Source organism: Mirounga leonina, unplaced genomic scaffold, assembly GCF_011800145.1.
Source record: "Mirounga leonina isolate KUSES-001 unplaced genomic scaffold, KU_Mleo_1.0 Mir_242, whole genome shotgun sequence".
In the NCBI taxonomy this organism is placed as follows: domain Eukaryota; kingdom Metazoa; phylum Chordata; class Mammalia; order Carnivora; family Phocidae; genus Mirounga; species Mirounga leonina.
This window is the reverse complement of record NW_023270627.1, coordinates 274,849-298,909: the sequence shown is the minus strand read 5'-3', so window position 1 is coordinate 298,909 and position 24,061 is coordinate 274,849. Positions and strand designations below refer to the sequence as shown.

At 38.5% G+C, this 24,061-nt stretch overlaps 1 protein-coding gene across 3 annotated transcripts in view; it reads left to right on the top strand.

Moving 5' to 3' along the window:
• Nucleotides 1–24,061, top strand: part of APBB1IP (amyloid beta precursor protein binding family B member 1 interacting protein) — a 108,684-nt gene that overhangs the window by 38,277 nt on the left and 46,346 nt on the right. For all 3 annotated transcript variants that reach the window (XM_035029487.1, XM_035029488.1, XM_035029486.1), the window contains 4 exons: nt 7,795–7,866; nt 12,686–12,773; nt 15,976–16,268; nt 19,190–19,267. In XM_035029487.1, the coding sequence (XP_034885378.1) occupies nt 7,795–7,866; nt 12,686–12,773; nt 15,976–16,268; nt 19,190–19,267 (531 nt within the window). Of the gene's footprint in view, nt 1–7,794; nt 7,867–12,685; nt 12,774–15,975; nt 16,269–19,189; nt 19,268–24,061 lie in introns of those variants that run through there.

The window sequence follows — 24,061 nt, the reverse complement described above, 5'->3', positions numbered from 1 at the left end:
TCTTCTTGTTGGAATAGAAGGTAGATTCCACAGTCCATGAGATCTACTATGGATCCAACACTTGCTAGAGTCCAGGTGGAGTGGAGGTAGTGCTGGCAGCCCACTGGCCCCATCTAAGCCCTGGAACCACTACCAGGATCATCTCTCAGCATGAGAACAATGTTCCATATTGCTGCTGGGGTGCTAGAAGAGAAATGCAGTCTTAGCAAGGACTTACAAAGGAGGAGCCCTGAAACTTAGGCTTTATTAGCTTCAGATCAATTGGCCTCTACTAGGAGGCAAAGCAGGAAGGAAAGCTTTTATGGAAGCCAAGTGAAAAAAGTATTTCCGAGAGAGTGATCAATGAATGGTGATAAATGTTGTTTAAGATGCTAAGAATCCATCATTGGATTTGGCAACATGAAAGTCATTGAATGTTGACACACAGTTGGGTTACATGGGGGAACTAAAGTCCAGCTGAGGTTATGTCTTGGTCAGGATTGGACTGCTATAACAAAAATATCAACTAGGTGGCTCACACAACAAACATTTATTTCCTCACAGTTCTGAAAACTGGAAAGTCCCAAGATAAAGGCACCAGCAGATCTGGTGTCTGGGGAGAGCCCTCTTCCTGGTTTGCACATGGCCATCTTCTTGTATCCTCACATGGCAGAGGGCAGAGAGAGGGAACAAGCTCTCCTGTATCTTTTCTTATAAGGGCACTGATCTCAACATGAAGCCTCCACTGTCATGACCTAATTACCTCCCAAAATCCCCACCTCCAAATACCATCACCTTGGGGATTAGATTTTAACATATAAATTTTGGGGGGACACAAACATTCAGCCATGGCAAGATAGATTGAGGAGAAAATAGAGATGAGTAGAAGATGGTGAATATAGATAAATATTCACAGGAGTTTTCTGTATGAAAATTAATGTCCACAGTTTTAATTTACAGGTGAGTGAACAATATATTTTCTATTTTTGTCTCTTAAAAAAACCCCTAAATTATGTTGTCACTTTAAGTTCGATGTCACAGTGGATCCCAAATACAAAAGCAGCTCCCCATTCCTGATATGGATGCTCAAAACAGAATTAAAAGGCAACTTGAGAAAATCTCAAGATTTTAAAATTCACTTTTCAGCTGATGTATATCCAAGTGAAAATAGTCTACCACTTGTCTCCCCAAGACACAGAAAAGCCATCTGGACAGATGGAAGTGAGAATATTGAGTTCATATGAGTTTTATTTCCCTGCGTTACATGCTGTTTACTTCTTAGTCCTGTTGAACATTTTTGGGTCTCTCAGCCATCTCACTTTTCACCTACTCCAGGACTTGACCTAGCATAATGCTGCACTCTGCCCTACTCCACCCTGCATTCACTCAAAAGCAAAGCAGTTTGGAAGTAAATACATTTAAAAATCATACCTTAAAAAAATATGGTAGCCCATCTCATCTACTGTGTATGTGTCTGACTCTACACTGTGACAAATTCTAAGGCTTTTGAAAGCACATCCATAGTGGTTTTTAAATTATTGAAATAAACCATGTCATTTCATGATTCCTTTTTCAGGTACAGATGTGTTTTTTTCCATCTAACTCTTGCCATCACAATATTGCTTACCAAAGAACCCTGTTGTCTTGACTGTTCCTTTTGCGTGACCATACATATGCATATCCCCAACATCCACGTGAATTTCCTTTGTGAGTGATTGTTGTGTTTGGTCTGTATTGTTCATGTGATCATAGTGATTATCTTACTAACTTAATAACTGTTAGCTTATTTCTTAAAATTTTCACTTATCTCAGGTGTAGTAAAAAGCCTGTTAAGTTGGCCCAAGAGATTTCTTCATCTTAGTTCTTTGTTGAGTATTATTTGATTTATGTATAAGTTTAGAGATGCTTCTGTTTCCTGTTTTATGTTACACAGAAGCTTTAGCTACTCCCCACTCCCAAACATTGCAAGAACCTTTAACCACGTGCTGTGTTGTTCTGTGAGCCACTTCCTCTTGATAAGTGCTTTCATTGCATTTTGAAAAAAAAAAACTACAGTGAAGGAATCAGGTGGAATTCAATATTGTCAGTTATTTTCCAGTCATACTGTATAGTTCCCATCAGCATTTGTGATCATCTGGATTCTACACTCCATATCCCGTACTAAGTGTGATCCCCATAATGAACAGATTTTTTTTTTTTTTTTAATTTTCACTTCTTTGGTTTCTGTAGTTGTAATGCATGGGCTGATTTTTTTTTACTTGAAAAAAATGAACATTGCCTGCTGTTTTTTTAATTTAAAAATAATGAAATACCAAAGCAAATTCAGATTGACAGAGCCTCGAATTTTTCAATCTTTTTTCTTATGAATTCTACTTATACTTAGGCTCTGGCAATCTAGCTATAGGCTCAAAGCGTTGCTTACCTGCACTGAGAAATACAGATAGAATAAAGTTAAAAAGTTACAGTCTCAATGCAAAGATCCAAACATTTTTTTTTACTGTCTTCAAAATAAAAAGACATACAGTATGTAGATAAAGTCTAGGTATTTAATCCTTGACACACTGATGAAGAGAAATACAGTTGTGGGAACCTTTTCCAGAGGTTTGTTAACAGTGTCTGAGATCAATAAATATTTGTTGACTGACTCAAATTGTGTAGCCTTGGGCAAGTTACTTAACCTCTAGGTATCTTAGTTTCCTCATCTGTGAAATGGGGAAAATAAAAATGTCCATCAAGGGTGGTTGTGAATGGAATATTATGCAGCCATCAAAAAGAATGAAATCTTGCCATTTGCAACGATGTGGATGGAACTGGAGGGTATTATGCTGAGGGAAATAAGTCAATCAGAGAAAGACATGTATCATATGACCTCACTGATATGAGGAATTTTTAATCTCAGGAAACAAACTGAGGGTTGCTGGAGTGTTGGGGGGTGGGAGGGGTGGGGTGGCTGGGTGATAGACATTGGGGAGGGTATGTGCTAGGGTGAGTGCTGTGAAGTGTGCAAGACCGTTGAATCACAGATCTGTACCTCTGAAGCAAATAATACATTATATGTTAAAAAAAGAAGAAGAAGAAGAAGATAGCAGAAGGGGAAGAATGAAGGGGGGGAAGTCAGATGGGGAGACGAACCATGAGAGACTATGGACTCTGAAAAACATACTGAGGGTTCTAGAGGGGAGGGGAGTGGGAGGATGGGTTAGCCTGGTGATGGGTATTAAAGAGGGCACGTTCTGCTTGGAGCACTGGGTGTTATCTGCAAACAATGAATCATAGAACACTACATTAAAAAACTGGGCGCCTGGGTGGCTCAGTTGGTTAAGCAACTGCCTTCGGCTCAGGTCATGGTCCTGGAGTCCCGGGATCGAGTCCCGCATCGGGCTCCCTGCTCGGCAGGGAGTCTGCTTCTCCCTCTGACCCTCCTCCCTCTCATGCTCTCTGTCTCTCATTCTCTCTGTCTCAAATAAATAAATAAAATCTTTAAAAAAAAAAAAAAAACTAATGATGTGGGCGCCTGGGTGGCTCAGTTGGTTAAGCAACTGCCTTCAGCTCGGGTCATGATCCGGGAGTCCTGGGATCGAGTCCCACATCGGGCTCCCGGCTCAGCGGGGAGCCTGCTTCTCCCTCTGACCCTCTCCCCTCTCATGCTGTTTCTCTGTCTCTCTCTCTTTCTCTCAAATAAATAAATAAAATCTTTAAAAAAAAAAAACTAATGATGTAATGTATGGGGATTAACATAACATAATAATAAAAAAAAAAGAAACACACACAAAAAAAGAAGGGTGGTTGTGAGGATGGATCTCATCAGGACACGAACAATGCATGGCACAGAGTGAGAACGCCTAACAGTGTGTTAATAGTTATTTTTATTATTATCAGGCAGATGATGAAATGGGGAGATTCCTCTCTCTCTCTCAACCCACAGCCATGCACAGAACAGAGAGAGGTAGCATCTGTTCTGGTGGAATTTTGAAGACCAATTCTAACTTGTCTGAACTTAACTGACTGATTCATTTTAATGATGTCCTTTTTTAATACATCCCTTGTTATTTTATTATTTTAATTTTACTAAATGATACTCTTCATTCTGTTATTGGTACCAGTACCTCAATTCATGTAAAGATTATGCATAACTAAAAGCTGAAAAGATGAGCCTTGCAAAACATTGAAATTAGACCATCCACAAATTTATACCTTAATCTGGTGCTACAAGAAAGCAGGCATTTGAGAAAAGCTCCCTATAAAAATGTTTATAACACAAGGTTCTTCATTGTATTGATGTTGACTGCCACATCTAGGCCATAGGAGGTGGATTAATAGAGAGTTTCTATGTGGCCTGAGCCTGCAGTTTAGCTCACTTCTTCCCATTAAGCTGGGAGGTTATTTAGTCTCTCTGGGCTTCCAACAAAGCATTTTTAAACACAAAGATGAATGAGATCTGATCCATACTTAATAATAGCTCCCAGTCTGGAAAGAGGTTTAAACACGGTAACAAAAAAGAGCATGATTCACTATAGTAAATGCTATTACTAGTGCTTATGCCAAGGACCATATGCTGTTTGTTTCAATGTCACAACAACCCTGTGAATTATATATTATTCCTCTCATTTTACAGACAAGGAAACAAACTTGGAGGTGAAATACCTTATCAAGCTTGTTATTGGGGCCAGGATTTACTGATATGGCTACCAAGGGCAATGGACAGTAAATCTCTCTACAGGCTATGAAGATACATTGAAGTGTTGACATCAGAGCTGGATTATGAATAATAAATAGGATTTTATGAAGGATAGGTGGATAGGAAAGCATATTACAAAGACATAGAGAATTTTTTAAAGCCTCTTCAGACAATGTCAAGGGCTATTATCAAGGACTTTGAAAGACAGGCTGAGACCTGAACTCTTTCCACTTCATCATGATCACCAACCACATCATGTTTTTAAGCAAGAGAGTGACACATTCAAATTTGTATTTCAAATTCACTGTGTTGGTGGTGAGGCTTGAGGAGGGATCCAGGAAGTTGGGTGTTGGATGAGCTGATGAGGGGCGGAACCATGGCTTAACAGTGAGGATGAAAGAAGGGAGAGTTGCTCCACAGGAAAAACTAACAGGATTTTTTTTGACTGTTCGATGGAAGAATGGGTGAAATCAGGGACTAGGCCAAGGTTTCTAAATCAGACTAATAAGTGAATGAATAATGACCATTAGCCAAGTTAAGGCATGTGAGAGGAGAACGCACCAGAGTGGCAATAATGATAGACGTGCTCATAGTAGGCTGTTTTTAGACAAGCTACTCTGACAGATAAAATAAGGTCCTGATCTAGGTCCAAAATTATGGCTGGAATTGCTAATCCATTGTGTGGATAGATTTTTTAAATATGTATGTTTGAATTTTATCTATGAAATTTATATACACGGAGAAAAGAAATTACTTGAGGGTAAAAACTGAGGCTTAGAAATTTGAGCCTTAAGGAAATACTGAGCATTATGGCAAATTCCATTGCCATTCAGACAATCTTTCTAAGGCAGAATTTCAGTCTGGGTATGCAGCCTCAACCACCCACCCCTCTCCTAGCCACTCCCTCCCTTCCAGAAAAAAAAAAAAATCTGATAAAGTATTATTCCAGTTTTTCCTAATCAACAGTTTGTTGTTCTTCCCAAGACCCAAAAGGAACTCAGAAATTACATACACACAAAAAGATGTTAATTCCACCCAATCATGATGTGCACATTGCTTGTTTTGCAATCCATTGCTTGACTAAGGCAGCTCCACCCTTGCTCTTTTGGACCAAATAACATCTTGAGCTCTCAGGGCTGGGTGTTCTCTTTCTCTCTTTGGCTCTCTCTTTCTAATCTTGATTTTGACCTTTGGAGGACACCACACATACAAATAGACACAACCCTATTTTTTCATCCTTGAGCATGTGTATATGTGTATTTGAATACACTATATATATATCCCTGTAATTCTTGTTCTGTCCATTCAAAAAATAAGGTTCTCTTTCAGGGAGGATGAATATGTAAGATGATTGAATTTACAGATTAATCTAAATTTATGTTAATAAAGGCCCTTAACTCAAATGTCTTACTGTTTTCCCCAAGGTTACAATTCTTTTACACTACGATTCATTCAGCAGCAGATTTACTTATGCCTGTAGATTCACAACACAGTTTTGATGTTGACTCCTTTTAATAATTCAATACCAACAGACTCTAGGAAAAGGGAATGAAAGGGCAGGGGGCAAGGTCTTACCAGATGAACACAAGAAGAGTTTACCAGAGGTCATGAGAATGCTGTTGGTTTTGAGTTATTTCCATCGTAGGTGTGTGATTCACTCCGCATGTCCTTTGCCCGCTGTGTATCAGTGGTGTGTACAGGCTGAGAAACTAAGGTCTTTGAGCTCAACAGGTTTTTCTGACTCACCAGTGTCACATTTCTTTTCAAGACTTTATTCTTCATCATTTTAGTGTTTTTCCTAATTTAATGATTTAAGAGAAAGCTTTAATGGCAGGATTCTTATTATTATTAACATCATCTTTGGTTTCCGTGAGTTTTTTGGAACACTGGCTGGCACTTTCGAGGTCAGCAAATAAATTTATTTTTTTCACTCTGAATGGATTACTTTTCTCTTATGAAAAATTTAAAATGTGTTAACACTAACACTCTTTTTTAAATTGAAATGCAGTTTACATATCATATATTAGTTTCAGGTGTACAAGGTTAGTGATTTGACAATTATATACTTCAGGAAATGTTCACTAGGATACACTTACTCTTAAATTTCCCTGTTAATAATAATTCATCTGAAGGATTTCTTTTTTTGTCACATTGTACTGCATAATATTCTAATGAAAATAAACTCACATAGGTATTTCTGGAATTTTATTGTTTATCCTGCTAGTTTCCTCTTATTAAAGTAATAAATGAATCATCCATGATTAGATTTTGAATACCAGATGAATTGCTTGAGGGGACAACGTGTGAAACCATGAGTATTTTGTTGACTTAAATACTTTTTCTCCATTTTGTAGGTTATTTAAAGAAGGAAATGTATGACTCGGATGCTTTGTAAGCAGCTGGGAGGGAATAAAACCACGTGTGAGTGGTTTCCCTCCCCAGCCAGAGGCAGGACCTATCTGCAGCAGTCTTTCCTTCTCTGACTGTAACAAACACTAAGCCGAACAACCTACACAAAAATGGGATCTTCCTTCTCTGTTATTCCATCTTCGCTCACTGATGCTATGTTTGCATCCTCCCTGACTCAGGCTTTCACACAGAGACACCTGCAGTGTCTGCCTTACTTGTCACGGACCTGAGTGCTCACCTTCTCACCTCGCGTGGTCTGAGCCTGAGCATTCACTGAATGGCTTCCTTGGATTCAAATACATGCCTCCCTGCCCATGTGCATGTTTACCTGATTCTTTCAGATGTGTCTGCTTCTTAGGAATGTGCTTGTCCCATGGTCTCATAGTCCTCTCTTGTTTTAACTGAAGTCTCCCTGTCCTTTCAGGCCAACCCAGTTTTGTAGCTATTCATTTTGTCCACTTGGCCCCACAGAGACTAGTTTAGTCTGAGAAATAGAGAAAATAGAGACAGTTCCTATGGTTTGGTTCAGTCTTGGACCAAGCAAATTGGAAAGAAGGCAGGCATGGAATTTCAGGCTGAAATGAACATTTCTCTCCATAGCCTTCTCTTTTCAACTTACTTGCCCATGGACAGGGCTCTTGGGGAAAATAGAGGTGGGACAATTATCCAGGACCAGGCTTTTACTAGACTGTTTATATCTGGTTTTGTTTTTTTTTTTCCTTTTTCAGATGGGTGAGTCAAATGAAGACATAGACCAAATGTTCAGCAATTTGCTGGGGGAGATGGATCTTCTGACCCAGGTAAATACCCCTTCTTAACTTTCAAATTAGTAAAAGACGGGTTTACAGAATTTGACTTTAATATTATGAGAGAGCTGTCTTTAAAAAAACAACAGCTGGAGGTTGACAATACCGTATCTTCCTGTTGTAACTATAACAGTGGTGGGGAATAAAACAAAGCTGTTTTCCTGATTGTACTGAGTTCAGTTAATTGAATGCATCGGTCACACATACATTCTATTATGGCAATTCCCTTGCTTATCATGTTCAAATATTTAGCCAATGGAGAAGTTTTCCCCAAGCAAACCCTCACAACCACCACTACTGAACAATCTCCCTTGCAGTTACTTTTATATAAAGACTAACCAAGAAAATCACATGGTCTTTAGTAGAGATTCTTTACCAATCTTTGAGGAAATGCTACATTTTAAAGGATAAGTGGGACTTATTGTGACTTCTGATTAGTCTGTAAGAACTTAGTAAGTTCTCTGTAAGAATGAAGACCACTCAGACAAGCTTCACATCTAGGAAAAAAGCCACTGACACCAGGACTAGATTAACTCAGATCACCCCATTGTTGGGCTGACTGGAGCCCAGGGGCTGCTGACCTGAGGACCACTGACCCAGGTTACAAAGTTAGGTGAGCTTTAGCGTGTCTTGTAGTGTTCTCATAAATGCTTCTTTGATTCAGAACATAGTCAACTCATAACTTTCTGCATAATATATTAAAATAAGAATAATCTGATATTCCTAAATAAGACAAGGATCTTAAAGTTTTCTATAAAGTAATTGAAGAATAGTCTGTTTTTAAAAAATATTTATTTCAGGAAAAATAAATCAATTTTAGCTAGCATCTGCTTTATAGTTCATGTAAAATTCAAGAAAGTTTAGACTCTGTGAAGGAAGAAACAAAATATAAGACCGTACGCTTAGATGAAAGGGATGCTGATTAACAGTGAATGTTAGGATGATCACCACATTCCTGCGGAGGAGGGGACTTCTTATGCCACCCATGAAAGGGAAGGGTTTGAGTGAATATCTGTGTTCTTCATCCATTCACTCACTTGTACTCCAGTTGGGAGAGTGACTGTTCTTTTTTTTTTTTAAAAGATTTATTTATTTATTTGAGAGAGAGAGAAAGAGAGAGTTGAGGGGGGAGGGGCAGAGGGAGCGAGAGAGAGAAACCCAAGCCGACTCCATGCTGAGCGCAGAGCCCAACATGGCGCTCCATCCCATGACCCTGAGATCAGACCTGAACCAAAACCAAGAGTTAGGCATTTAACCCACTGAGCCACCCAGGTGCCCCCTGTGACTGTTCTGATTGGTCACAGTTTGGGGTTTTCATAGTTCCTCAATTGAGTGTTGTTAGTCTAACTCAAGAGTAGGAAGGGAGCCCCTCATTGTGTCTTGGACCCCTGCCTCCCCTCAAGGCCCTTATGGTATTTGCTCTTTCTTTATTGTGCTCAAGTGGATGTAGTCACAGGGTTTCCTTGGCTAATGCATTTCTCCTGACAGGTAGGCCTCAAGATTTCATGGTAAAGAAAAGGCCCCACGTTGTCCTTGAGTTTAAAAGCTCAGCTTCAGTTCAGCCATTGTCAAGTGCCCTTTGAGATTATTGAGTATTTTCTGAGCCATTAGAAAAGCTGTATTTTGATCTTCACTTGTGAATTTTGTGCATATTCTATTCCCTGAAGTTGCAGTGCGGTTGAAATGGTTGGATTAACCAGAGGCTTCCTAATTTCCCAAAAGAAGCAAAATTAAAGGAATCTAAAATGTAATACTGTGATTTTAACTTTTTAATTTTGAAATAATGTCAAGCTTAGAGAAAAGTTGAAAGAATAATACAATGAACTCCCATTTACTTTTCTCCCAGATTTTTCATTAATTGATGTGTTGCTCCATTTGCATTATCACTCCCTACGTCTGTCTCTTTGTCTCTGTCTCTCTCCATATATATGTGAGTGTGTGTTATATGCATGTGTATGTATATATGTGTGTACACATATATGTACATCATGCATATAGAAACTGTGTATGTGTATATGTATGTGTATCTATGCATAGAGAGACATAAAGGCTAGAAATCAATACATATATTAACTGGATTTTTTGTGTGGAAAGGGAACCCAGCCATTTCCACTATTTATATGAGAAAGATTTAAATACACAAATATCCATGAAAATATGAAAAAGAAGAGGCAATGCTACATTTAGACAGATTCATGACGCAGAATTAGATCCAAATATATACAAGAATTTAAAATATGATAAAAGTGGCATTTTAAATAAGTAGGAAAAAGAGAACTATGTAATAAATTGTGTTGGGAGAATGTCTGGAAAATCAAAAGCTGAATTTCTACTTCATACCTTATACCAAAATGAGTTCTGTGAGTCAAAGATCTAAATATATGAAATATATATAGAGAGAAGAAAACATGAGAAAAATGTTTATCCAACCTTAAGATGTGGGTAGCTTTCCTAAGCAAGATAGGACACCCAAAAGCCATGAAAGAAAGAAGGAAATATTTAAATATAAAAATTTTAAATATCTAACATGGCAAAAAAACAAACTCTGAGTTCATATTGATACCAAGAATAAACAAAAATAACAAAAACAAAACTACTTTATCTGTCGTCATTGGAAATTGACAGAGCATTAAGTTACTACTCTGAAAATTGATAAAGAACCAAGCATTTATCTTAGTCTTTTTATGGTCCCAAACTATATTTCAGACTAAACAAATAATTGATGAGAGAACGTTCTCCTTTATCTTTTTTAAGATTTTATTTTTAAACAATCTCCACATCCAACATGAGGCTCGAACTCACAACACTGAGATCAAGAGTCACACACCCTACGGACCTAAGCCAGCCAGGGGCCCCAAGAAAGTTCTTCTTTATCATAGAATTCCAATTAAACATTGAAAAGGAGTGAAGAGTTAGAAAATCACCATTATTCAACTTCTGATGAAATAAATTTTCAGAAGTTAGTGGGTACAGAGCAGTGTTCCCAATCTTTAGTCATTCACATTATCACCTTCATGATTTTTGCCATGTTGCAACCCATCTGTCCTATTGTTTTTGTTAATATTTGTCTTTAATTGATTTTTAAAATTAAACTTTATCTCAAGTAGGTTAGATGTTCTAGCTTAATTTTTTCACAAACATCCAAAGAGATACACAATAATTTAAATTTTGATTGTGTGTTTGTATATCACCTAAAATCACCAGACACGTGGAGAACGTGCTACATTCTTTACTTCACATTGGGCTTTGAATGACCTTCCTATGATGAAGGGAGCTCCTTCTGGAAATGAGTCTCCTCTCTTTTTTCTCTCTCTCTACATTTTACTGGAAGCTTGTTTTATCACACATTTATGTATTAATATTTTGTTAGAGAACTACTTCTAATTTCTTTGAATACCATAGTAAATTATATCCTGAGCAAAGATTAATTGTGCCCTAATTGTGATGTTAGACTTCTTAGTCACAGCGAACGAACTCATTAATGAATTTCTTTGTACTTTATCTCACTAAATTTTTTTTCTGATATTTGCCCCCTAGTTCATCTGTCATCCTCCCCTCATCACCACAATTTTGCTGGTTCTGTTTTTCAGATTGAATTCTGGGACTGCAGTCACTTTTCCCTACTTTTTATCTTTGATTCTAATTTGCTTGGATTAATTGTTTTAACTTCTTGATTAGTGGTCTTTTTTTTGTTTCTACTTATAATTGAGGATATCCCAATACTTTATTCTCATACATATAATGATTCTTTTCATTCAGAAATTTAAGACATAAACAAGGATATTATTTACCAAATCAAGTTAGCATCAAAGGATGCACTCACTGTCATGAAAATGTTCATGTTTCAGAGTGGGGGAAATCACGTTTCAAACTATAGACATAAAAGCATTTTGAAAATTTAGATTGTATATGTATTACAGCCTTTAAATCATATAGGAAGTCACTTTTTCAATTAAAAACCATTATTTACACAATTAATAACTTATTCTGTCTTAATTTCTTTCTAACAATTTTTATTAGGTAAGAGTAACTGTGTAACATTTTACTATCTAATGGCAGATTCATCCTGAAACAACTTTTATCTTCCAAGTGACTAGACATTCCTTTTCTCTGATGTCATTACTAAAGTCCTTATAGAATTGCATACAGTGTATGTGTCACAAATCACCATTACAGGAGATTTTTTTCTGTTATTTATAAAAATGAACTATCTCATGCTCATCATTCTTCGTTGATCTGGTTTTATTTCAAGATGTACCTTGTAGAACAATTTTTTTTAAAGGTTTTATTTATTTATTTGACAGAGAGAGAGAGAGGGAACACAAGCAGGGCGAGTGGGAGAGGGATCATGACCTGAGCCGAAGGCAGACGCTTAACGACTGAGCCACCCAGGCGCCCCTTGTAGAGCAAACTTTAAGTTGTAATTTTCTGTAGGGGAAAAAAAATCACATAAAACATTTTCGTGTAAGAATACAGTTCTTAACATCTTCAGAAAGAAAATGTGTAAACAATAAATGATTTTTGACTTAATGATTAAAATACACTGCAGGGCGCCTGGGTGGCTCAATTGGTTAAGACACTACCTTCGGCTCAGGTCATGATCCTGGAGTCCCGGGATCGAGTCCCGCATTGGGCTCCCTGCTTGGCGGGGAGTCTGCTTCTCCCTCTGACCCTCCCCCCTCTCATGCTCTCTCTATCTCATTCTCTCTCTCAAATAAATAAATAAAATCTTTAAAAAAATAAAATAAATAAAATACACTGCAAACATGTTCGTATGGTGAATAACTTTGGGGGCGGGGATCTATTTTCACAGAGTTTAGGAGTTGACACTCTTCCTCCTCCGGACCCCAAACCACCCAGAGCTGAATTTAACTACAGTGTGGGTTTTAAAGATTTAAATGGTAAGCATAATAATTTCTTTTCTTAAGTAATTTGAGATGATAATGATGACTAAAATCTGTACAGAACTATGATTTGAAAACAAAAATGTAAGGAACCTGGACGTTTTAAAGTCCTGGATTTCAGATTGTGTTTTATGGTGTCTGGATTAAATTGGGCCCCAAGAAGGTATTTTTGCTTACGATGAAAGGGAATACTATATCCTGCATTTATGTGAAGTATCAAAACTATTTTTTTAAGTAAAGGGAGTTTCTCCTTATTACTAAACCCTGAGAGTAATAAGATACAGTAGAGTAAAAAACTATTAATAAGGAAATATCCCTTCAAGAGTAATAATGAATTATCCATTTCAAAATGATTGATAATATATGAATAGATGCTTCAAAATATATTTTAATTGATATATAATTAATATATATTTGCTCTGACATTTTTTTATCCTCCCTGAGATGGTCACATTATTTTATTAACAAAAATCTCTCTTCTTATTTAGTGTGGAGACAATAGCCCATGTGCTATTCAAATTACAATGAATCTTGAACTAATTGCTTCCAAGTTAATGAGAATTCATTGCAACTCTTGAAAAAGATTTTCTAGAGACTGGCAGTACCCACCGAAAAAATGAAAAACAAAATATTGGAGAAGCCCAGTTACAGAAATCCAAAATTCCAAGTTTTATTTCTGTCACTCACTGGGTTTCTTTGCTTCTGTTATTTTCAATAATTTTTTTTATAAACCCTTATGTGCCAGTGCCTGTATCTGGATAAATTATAATACATCTCTTCTGACTTCTTTTCCCACCTTCTTTTCTGTTTGCCATATAAATTTACTGTTCCTGTCAATCATTTCCATCACGAATGATGGTAACACTCATGAAATTTCAAAAAAGCAATACACTTTGGTAAAATGTATGACATTAATTAATAAGTAACATATACTTGCACATATAAACAATGCAGATTTGCCTCATCACGCTCACAATGGCTGAGTTTTAAACAATTCAATTAAAATTAATACTGCAATTATAGTCAACTCAACTAATGCTTTTTTTTTCTTTTTTTTTAAGATTTTATTCATTTATTTGACAGAGAGACACAGCGAGAGAGGGAACATAAGCAGGGGAGCAGGGGTGAGAGAAGCAGGCTTCCTGCCAAACAGGGAGCCCGACGCGGGGCTCGATCCCAGGATCCTGGGATCATGACCTGAGCAGAAGGCAGACGCTTAACAACTGAGCCACCCAGGCGCCCCTCAACTAATGCTTTCTAAGCACTCAGTATCTAGTATCCAAAAATTACTGAAAATGACAGAAACAAAGAAACCCAGCAATATATAAACATAGCAATGTTAAAGTACAGTAACAAAAAACTCATGTCCTTAAGGAGATGTGACGCATACCTGTGGCACAATTTGGGTCTAGGTCAAAACTATTAAAAAGTACTGATATGTACTGAAAAATAAATGTGTTGGGAATTAGAAAAGAAATGTGTTTTATTGTCTTCACTTAAAACATTGCCAAAATGAGTTTAAAATACTTTGCTCAAAGTCATTCAGAGAGTTAGTGACAGACTTCTCAACAGAATCCATGTCATTCTTTTTCCCCAATTCCATATTGCTCAACTTATATAGATATAGTTAGAATTATGATTTGCTTTGGAAGTTGTTAATATGAGAATTATTATGGGAACTTTGTCCCTAAAATTTTTATAAAGGATTAAAATCATTTGCTTATATGGCAACAGTCACCATATAATTGCTGGCATTAGGAAATTGTGAATGAGCTTCATTTGTTCTACATATATTTTCTCTGCAAAAATTTTAAGTTAATTTAATTTTATGAAGAAGTCATATGCAAAACTTGCTTAGAAGAAAATAAATCCTTTTTACTCAGATTGGAGATCCAGACCTTAGTCCAAGGGCTACACACTAGAACTATTAGCATGAGTACAGTAGGCTACATGGTATTTAATACAGTGAGGTTTGGCAATAAATTCTTTCACAAAGCCTCATGCCTGTTGCTGAGTAGGCTGCATTTCCTCATTCCAGTTCATCCTACACACAGCAGCTGAATCCTCTTCCTCGTGGGTCACTTCAAGATCCAGTCCATCTTGTGTTCATTACCTTTGCTATCCAGTGCATGCCTGATCACAAGAGCACTCTGCTAACACCACTCACTGACCCCACGACCCATAGGCCTCACCATAGGTCAGCTTTCAGGATCACACGTCTGATCCAATCACATGGAAGAAATTCCAATGAGAACTGTCCTCCCTCACCCTCACTCTGAAAATCTATGTCTGCCCTTTTCCTAAAAGTTAACTCTCAGCTCACCATCTTACGAAGTCTTTACCACATAAGCCCAGTTTTTAAAAATTATTTTTTACTTCAACCTCCTTAGTGCTTTATTTCCTGCTGTTTATCATTAATTGTTCTTTCTTTGAATCTGAGAGTTTCCATAGTTGGATGGTGTCCCTACAGAGGCTTTATCCCTACCAAAGGTCTTAAATCCTATTAAACCCCAGTTGGTTGAGACCTACTTTCTTCCAAGTATATTTATCAGTGGTACTCTGTCTGTCCCCCTAAGACCTGGGAAAAACTCCCCTTCAGTCTGTTTCCAACATCTCCCCTCCCCTACTTTTCTAAAACTCTCAGATCTTGCACCAGAATATATAAGAATTCCTACTTAGACAGCTAATCATGTGCTTGGATCTGACTTATAGCTAATCTGTGAGGGTAGCAAACATATTTTTCTCCTTTTATTTAGTGGGGGGAGGAATTCAGCTTTGTTGAGGTTTAATTGACAAAATTGTAAGACGTTTAAAGTGTACAATGTGATGACTTGATGTATGTATCCCTGGTGAAAGGATTTCCTCCATTGAGTTAATTAACACATCCATCACCTCATCATATTTACCCTTTTGGATATTGTTGTTGAGAACATTTAAGTTCTACTCCCTCAGCAAATTTCACTTATACAATAGTGTTATCAACCATAGTCACCGTGTTAGATACGTTAGATCCTCAGACCTTATTCATCTTTACCACTGAAAGTTTACACCCTTCCGCCAACCTCTCCTGATTTCCCACACGCCCCCCCACCAGCCCCTGACAACCAGTACCCAAATATCACTCTTAAAAATGACCTCCTTTCAGTTTTTCTAGGCATAAATTGTTGTTTTGATCATTAACATGATTTTCCCCCATCAGAGTCCTTAAATGCACTGGAAGACCAAGATTTAGATGCTCTCATGGCGGATCTGGTGGCAGATATAAGCGAGGCTGAGCAGAGGACAATTCAGGCACAGAAAGAGTCCTGGCAGAATCAGCATCATCCAGCATCCCTGGAGGTACCAGATTTCAGTGGGGCAGCGGCTCTTGGTTATGGAGCAAGTGTTGCTGCCGTTAGTGTTAGCCAATATGAGGATGACTTACCACCTCCACCAGCTGATCCCATGTTAGACCTTCCTCTGCCACCACCACCTCCTGAACCTCTCTCTCAGGTAAGTGTGTGGGGCAAAGATGGCAGGACTCTTGGCCTCTGCTACCCATGATCTTTGACTTTCTTCAAAATGACAGTTATATTCATAAGTATCTGGAGTTCTGAGATACTTAAAAAACAAGGATACAGAGTACATTCATTGCAAAGCCAGAATCGTCCATAAAAAGACACATTGGTGTAAATAAAGAACATATTGGGGCCATATTCAGGAGTTAACATAGCTTGGCTAAAATTTATATTTGTATGCAGTGTTCCCTGATAGTACTCAACATTTTGGGGTAATGTTTTATTAACTTGGCATGAACTGTGGAATTGATATATGTGTCTCTGTCCTTGGTGCTATCCCAGTATGTAAAGAATTGAAAACATTCCTTACATACTTCTGAATTTAATTAAATGGAATTTTGTTGAATTTGGCAGCTCTGTTCAGTAGGGCAAAGATACCTGTGAATCATGGTAGTGTCGTAGTTGGGTGGAGAAGTTGTCGTAGACCAGGCAGGTGATGATGAGTGCTCGGTATTAATAAATTTCTGAACACTGGGAAGCCATACATCTGGGAAAATTCATATCATCATTATTTGGGACATTAACTTATGTCTCTCATGCAAGTAAAAAGAGCACTTTTAAGGATTTTTCTTATGGGAAGCCACTTGAAAAATATTTTAATGTAAGAACTCAGCTCTATTTCCTTCTGCTTCCACATTTGTTGTACTTTGTGATGATGATCGGTATTCATAAATATGACCCTAGTAACCCTGAAAGTTTCTACAGTGCCTTTTGAATGAACAAATATTAAATATATATCAAATAGTAAGTCATATTCTATCATGCTCATTGTTCTATTGTGTATTTATTGTAGAAATATTATTTAAAAATTAGTGATCCGTGTAGAGCAGAGACTCCTTTATTCCCCAGCTTTATTTTATAATTGACATATAACATTATATAAGTTTAAGGCGTATAATGTAATGATTTGATACACACACATACTGCAATGTGATTACCATAACAAAGTTAGTCACACCTCCATCACTTCACATTACCTTTGTGTGTATGCATGTGTGCATGCATGTGTATGTGGTGAGAACACTTAAGATGTACTCTCTTAGCAACTTTCAAGTACACAATACAGTATTGTTGACTATAGTAACCATGCTGTACATCATAAGATTCCCAGAACTTATTTTCTTATAACTGGAAGTTTGTACCCTTTGACCAACATCGCCCCATTTCCCCACCCTCTCCCAACCCCTGGCAACCACCATTCTACTTTCTGTTTCTCTGAGTTCAACTTTTTTAGATTCCACAGATAAGTGAAATCATATGGTATCTGTCTTTCTCTGACTTATTTCACTTAGCATAAACCCTTTAGATCCATCCATGTTGTTGCACATGGCAAAATTTCATTCTTTTTTTATGGCAAAATATATTCCATTGTATATATACTACATTTCTTTTATCCATTCACCCATCAACGGACACTAGTTTGTTTCTATGTCTTGGCTATTGTGAATAATGCTGCAGTGAACACGGGAATGCAGATGTCTTCAAGAGAGTGATTTCATTTTCTTTGGATATATACCCAGAAGTGGAATTTTTGGATCATAGGGTATTTCTATTTTTCGTTCTTTAAAGAACCTCCATACTGTTTTCCATAGTGGCTGCACCAATTTACAATCCTACCAACAGTGCAAAGGGGTTCTCTTTTTCTCCACATCCTCCCCAACACTTGCTTTCTCTTGTCTCTTGGACAACTGCCATTCTAAAGAGCAGAGGCTCTTAATGTAGTGTCCATGAAGATTTCAAGGAGGCCATGATTTCCTGAAAGTATATGCAAAGTTGAATACCCATGTAAGGCTTTATGGGCTTCATGGCTTTCAACATATTCCTAAAGGGGTTGGTGGCTCAAAAAAAAAAAAAATTAAGAATCACTGGTGTAAAAAGATGTATATCTGCTTTCAAGTAATTAGAAAGTAACCAGAACAGCTCATTCCTCATCATTATAAATAGGTAGAAGAAAACTGAACGGGAAGAAATCAGAGAGGGAGACAAACCATGAGAGACTCTGGACTCCGGGAACCAAACTGAGGGTTGTGGAAAGGGACATGGGTGGGGTGATGGGGTAACCCAGTGATGGGCATTAAGAAGGGCACATGATGTGATGAGCACTGGGTGTTATAGTCAACTAATGAATCCTTGATCACGACATCAAAAATTATTGATGTACTATATGCTGGTTAATTGAACATAACAATAATATAAATAATAAATAAATAAATAATGTGTTGGCTATTGAACTTAAATTTTAAAAATAAAAAATAAATAGGTAAGAGAGCCTTAATAATCCTATTCTTAGAATATTTACTTACAAAAAATCAAAGGGCTTTTGGGCTCATAAAATATTTCAGTCTCTTTTCTGCCTACTCAAGTGTTTGTCAGTGTTTTCTTGGTGAATTATAAGTTTAAGTTTGAGTCTAAGTCTTAACTTACAGGAAGGTAAGTCCCCCTTTAGGTATGAATAAAAACTAGGAATTCCAGAAAACGCACACTGATCCAGAAGAATGTGTGTAATTTCAAGGAGTGCTCAAATCCCTTGAGTTCACTAGCAGATTCCTCACGTGAGACCCCAGTTTTGAGTCACTCAGTTTTTTGTGGAGTCCACATGTGAGGCCTTTTTAGAGTCGTCATTTTATCTTTGAGGTTACTGTCTCTAAGATATAAAGGGTGACTGCCTTCTACATCTTTGGGCCGAAGATTTTTGTTATAGTCATTTGAATTCTGAAAATCAAGTGTGAAATTTGGTGCCCCCTAACACAGCCTTTTGTCAGCATAAAGTAACTGAGACGTTCGTTAGCCATGGCATGGCTACTTCCTCACTACTGTTTTCTAGTGGACAGTGTTGAATGTCTTGCTGTTTTACAGGAAGAAGAAGCAGCCCAAGCCAAGGCTGATAAAATTAAGCTAGCATTGGAAAAACTGAAGGAGGCCAAGGTCAAGAAGGTAAACTGTCGATCACTTTTACATGGGGCAGTTAAATTAATAACATGGTACTATGCTTAATGCTTAAAAAAAATAAATAAAATTTTGAGGGTTTTCTAAATAGTTGTAATTTTTTTAATTTTAGTACAAAGATAATTACATGGTTATTCTTTCTGTGACATCAGTTAGCTCATTTGTGACCGATAAATCAGGACCTATGTTAGTGTAAATGTGGAAGATTCCAAGTTTCCACTCCCAGGGCTCCCTCCCCTGGGGGCGCACCCTCTTGGGTTCTGCTCAGGTGTCCTGGCGCCACCGTCTGGACCCGCCTTTACTGGGTCAGAGCTCAGCTTCCATTGGCCTCGCCTTAGCATTTCCACGATTGCTTATGTGCAGTTTTCATAACCCCTGAGGTAGCCTCCAGCCCTGCTGGCCACCCTAGATGTCCTGGTTATGTCCCGAGATCCCAAATGTTGTTTTGGCTAGTGCTCTGGGTTCAAAGTTGCATAAATTTTGAGTGACCTGCTTAATCCTATTTTTCCAATAAGCCTGCAATTTTACTGAGTGTTTTCTGTAGACTGTAGGTTTTCTAGGAACACAGATATTATAATAGAAACACATGTAATTAACCTCAGTAGAAGCACATACCTAAAAACAGTTACGTGTTAATAATAGTCAATTTGGTTACTTAGGAGAAAGTTGAAACAGTCTTATTTCAGTTCCTGAAGCATATATCATGTCTGAGACCACGTAAGAATTTTTACTTCTAGCTGGGTGAAGAGCATTAGACTTTCTGTTCCTACAGCACCTCTCATGGTTCCTTGAATGAAGGTGTTCAGTACATGTTGAATGATATTCAGTAAATAGTCCTTGACTATCCCTGGATCCAGACCTTCAGGGTTCATCTAGGAGGGTCTTCCCAGATCAGTCTGGTCCCAGTCATTCTAAACATGCATGAACTTTTTTACCATTATTCTTTCCAGTTCTCTACTTATGATTAAATCCTGTGGTCAGTTACCGGAATCTCACATCCTCAGCTGCCTTGCCCTTCTCTCCCCTCGTACTCACCTTGTTAAACCCTAAATCCAGCTCTCCTCCCACTCACCTGGGCTCTCAGCACTGCCCAGGGCTTCCCAACAGCGCACTCACTCACCCACTAACCGCTACCGAGGAAATGATTTCTATCTGTCTTCTACTTTAAAACCTCCAATACCTCTTTCCTCATCCACATTCTCCCAGCTAATGATATTGCTGCCCGTGGCACTAAGAAAATAGAAGTACTCAGAAGGAAGGGTCCATAAGCTCCCGACACATTTACCTTCCTGCCTGCCTGCACCTGTGACAAATAGTCCATAGTCTTTCCTGTTACTGTGGATGAACTGTTACGTTTCTATGTATGCTCCAGTTCCTGTCCTGTCTTCTCATCCCTCCCAAGCTAAAGCCTCCCACGGCACCCCATCTCACCAGAAAAGCCCAATCCTCATAGCAGCTTAAAGCCCCTAAATGGTCTGGCTGCCCACTGTCCCCCACCACCTACCCCATTCTCGCTACCTGGTCTCACCACTGCTCTTCAGACACTCCAGGTATGCCCTGGCCTCAGGACCTTTGGGTTCAGTTTTTAACTTTATGCTTTATGGTGCCCTGCCTTGAAAGCTCTTCCCCAGATTCCAGTGGGTTTTCTCTGTTTCTCCCCTAGGTCTGGTCACCTGCTCAGTAAGGCCTTCTCCATCTGGCATTGCACATACACCCCCAGTACCCACACCCCTTCCCTACTTTCTTTTTCTCCTCAGTGCTTATCACCATCCAACATAATATCCACTCTACTTGTTTAGCCTATTTATTGCCTACTTCCCCTCCCCACCCCCACAGAAATTCTTGCAGGGATTTTGGTGTTTTCTTCACTGATGCATCCCCATCTTATAGAACAGGTTCTGGGTTTACAGAGGTAAACCAGTTCAGGTGTGGTCCCTGCCTACCTAGAGTTAAATTCTAGAGGAGGAGTAAGTGTTAGGAAGAAAGTAAAGCAGAAACAAGTGATGGAGAGTGCCTGAGTCACTTCTAAATGGATCTAGTGATGGGGGAGGCCTCTCTGAGGAGGCAGCACTTGAGCAAAGACCTTGGCAGCAAGAACAGGCCAGCTCCCCAGGGACAGGGTGAGGGAGCATCCTGGGCAGGGCTATATGGCCACTGCTCGGAGAGCCATTGAGTAGGAGGGAAAGTGGAGGAGGATTTGAGGTCAGAGAGGCAGGCCAGGCCACACAGCCTCACAGTCCCAAGAAAGAGTCTGGAATATATTATAAGTGCCTTGGGAAGCCATTTGAGGGTTTTTAACTGGGGATAATATCTGATTTTTTTTTAAAGATTTTATTTTTATTTATTTGACAGAGAGAGACACAGCGAGAGAGGGAACACAAGCAGGGGGAGTGGGAGAGGGAGAAGCAGGCTTCCCGCTGAGCAGGGAGCCTGATGCGGGGCTCGATCTTAGGACCCCGGGATCATGACCTGAGCCGAAGGCAGATGCTTAGCGACTGAGCCACCCAGGTGCCCCTAATATCTGATTTTTAAAGATCATCCTGGCTGCTTTGTGGAAAATGGATTGTAGGGGGAAAGATGACAGGCAGGGTGGCCTGTTGTACAGCCCACCTAGCACAGCAGCTCACTGTCCACGAACATGGGCTGCACTGGGTTGCTGACTTTACCTGTAAGATGAAAACACAAAAGGAAATGAGTAAAAAGAAAATTTGTAATTACTTAAACTATTTTAAACCACTGGATTGTCTATAAAAAGGGGGCCACATTGGCTGTATTTTCAGAGGGGAAGTGAAAAGAGAAGTTGATTGTTAGATGAAAAGGTAGGACAACTAGCTTAGTGAGTCGATTTGCTTCAACTGGAGGTTAAGAGACGGGTAGGAGATGACACCTGTTTCCTGCGGTGTATCAGAAAGCCAGAGAACTTCTCCATAACTTAGGTGGGTGAATTGCAACAGTAAACACAAAGCATGATCTATTTTCATTCAACAAAGAAGATGTAAAACAGAAGCCACTCTGATCAGAGTGGGAAAATAAAGAAAATGAAGAAGCCAAGTTGAATATTTGGTCTGATTTCAGACGCTCCAAATGTATCTCTTAAAACAAAAGCCTGTGAGCATAACTGAGACATACTTGCACATTACTGAATAACTGAGATGTGCTCATACATAATCTGCAATGTGGAAATCAAGTCTGTTTGACGTACTTGGCCCTCAAGTGTTCTGTGGGGTGTTGATATCATTTTGGATTGCGAATGATGTACACAGCTTACATTACAAAGCTTTTGGAACTGGAAACTCGTGAATTTCATATGTTTGTTCATTTGTTTTAAAGCTCTGTGACACAGGAGAACAACTCCATGTGTACATTTTAGCCCAGAAGCAAAAAACCTATAAAGGATTTAGGTCTAGGAAATTCTTTTATTTAACAACTTGCAAAGAAAAAAGGAGAAATTATAAAAACCATAAAGTCTTTACTGTAACAGATTAGAAAGGGGAGGTTTTTCCATGCTTAAGTCATTCTACCCTCTATCAAACAGCGTAGATATGAAAAGCGCTCTGTTTGCTGAATCACATATAACTGGGATCTAGCAATATTATGTGTTGGTATAGCTACTCTTCAGCTTGTAAATGTGATAGAAGCTGTGAAGAATAGTAAATATAATTTCTTCTTGCTAAAAGTCCCCAGCCTTCTCTTGGTTTTTTTATTTTCTAAGTTCTGTAATTGTAGATACTCGTAACTACATGTGGATTAAATTTAGTTTGCAATTTCTGCCAAAAAAATTTAAAAAAACAACCTTTCATCACTGTCAAATTATGTGGTTTAGGTTTTTTTTCTCTATATAAAAACAAAACAAAACACAAACATATGTTTTATTTTCTCAAGAATCCCTATGCAAAAATGAAATGTGGTCAAACATCATTAAATTATTCCCTCAGGGAGATTAAGTCTTCTCAATCCTAATATTGGCAGTGTTTCTTAGGACACGTAGCTACTCCATAGCAATAATTCTCAGCAGAGAGCAGTCAGTATGCCTTCTACACACAGAAAATAAATCATAGTAAAGCCCACTATTTGAGGATTTTCTGTTTTTTCTGTGCAACCCTCCATGCTTCATTTCTCAGGTCAGATGAGTGTATCTTTGACATTGTGGCACTTGGGCCTATCATTCTAAATACATCAAAAGACAAACATACAATAAAAAAAAAAAAAGCAACTATCCAACAAGAAGTTTCTGGGCTACAGGTTTTATAGATTTTCAAGGGAGAAAAAAGTATTTTTCAGACAAGCCTGGAGTAAAGGTCTAATTTGAATGATCCTGGGGAGAGGAAATGCACTTTTACTGCCCTGATGCCTGTGTTTTGACTCTCTGTGTGCGGGTGTTGAAAAGAGAAGGCATATATGAGTGCTTCAGTTTGTGGTCCCTGCCAGCCCCTCGCCCAGATTTCTATCTCCACCCAAACCCTCAGTTGTTTTCCATAACTGTGCATAACAATCCACAGGAACTGTGCTCTTCATTCTGTACACTACAGAACGCGTTCAAGATCAGATTGCGTGGAAGTGGGACAGGAGAGGCAGTTTCTCAGCGGCTCAGAACCTAACCCAAACTTTTGGGGAGGAAGAAATGTTACCAATTGTGTGGCCTCTCCAGTCCATCTGTTCACATTTTTCGTAGGGATAAGTCTCACTTGTGAGTAGCCAGCGCCAACCCTAGACAAACAGAATAGGCAGAACTTGTCTTTAGCTATTTCACACTTCTCTTTTCAAGTTAGAATAGAAATTCAA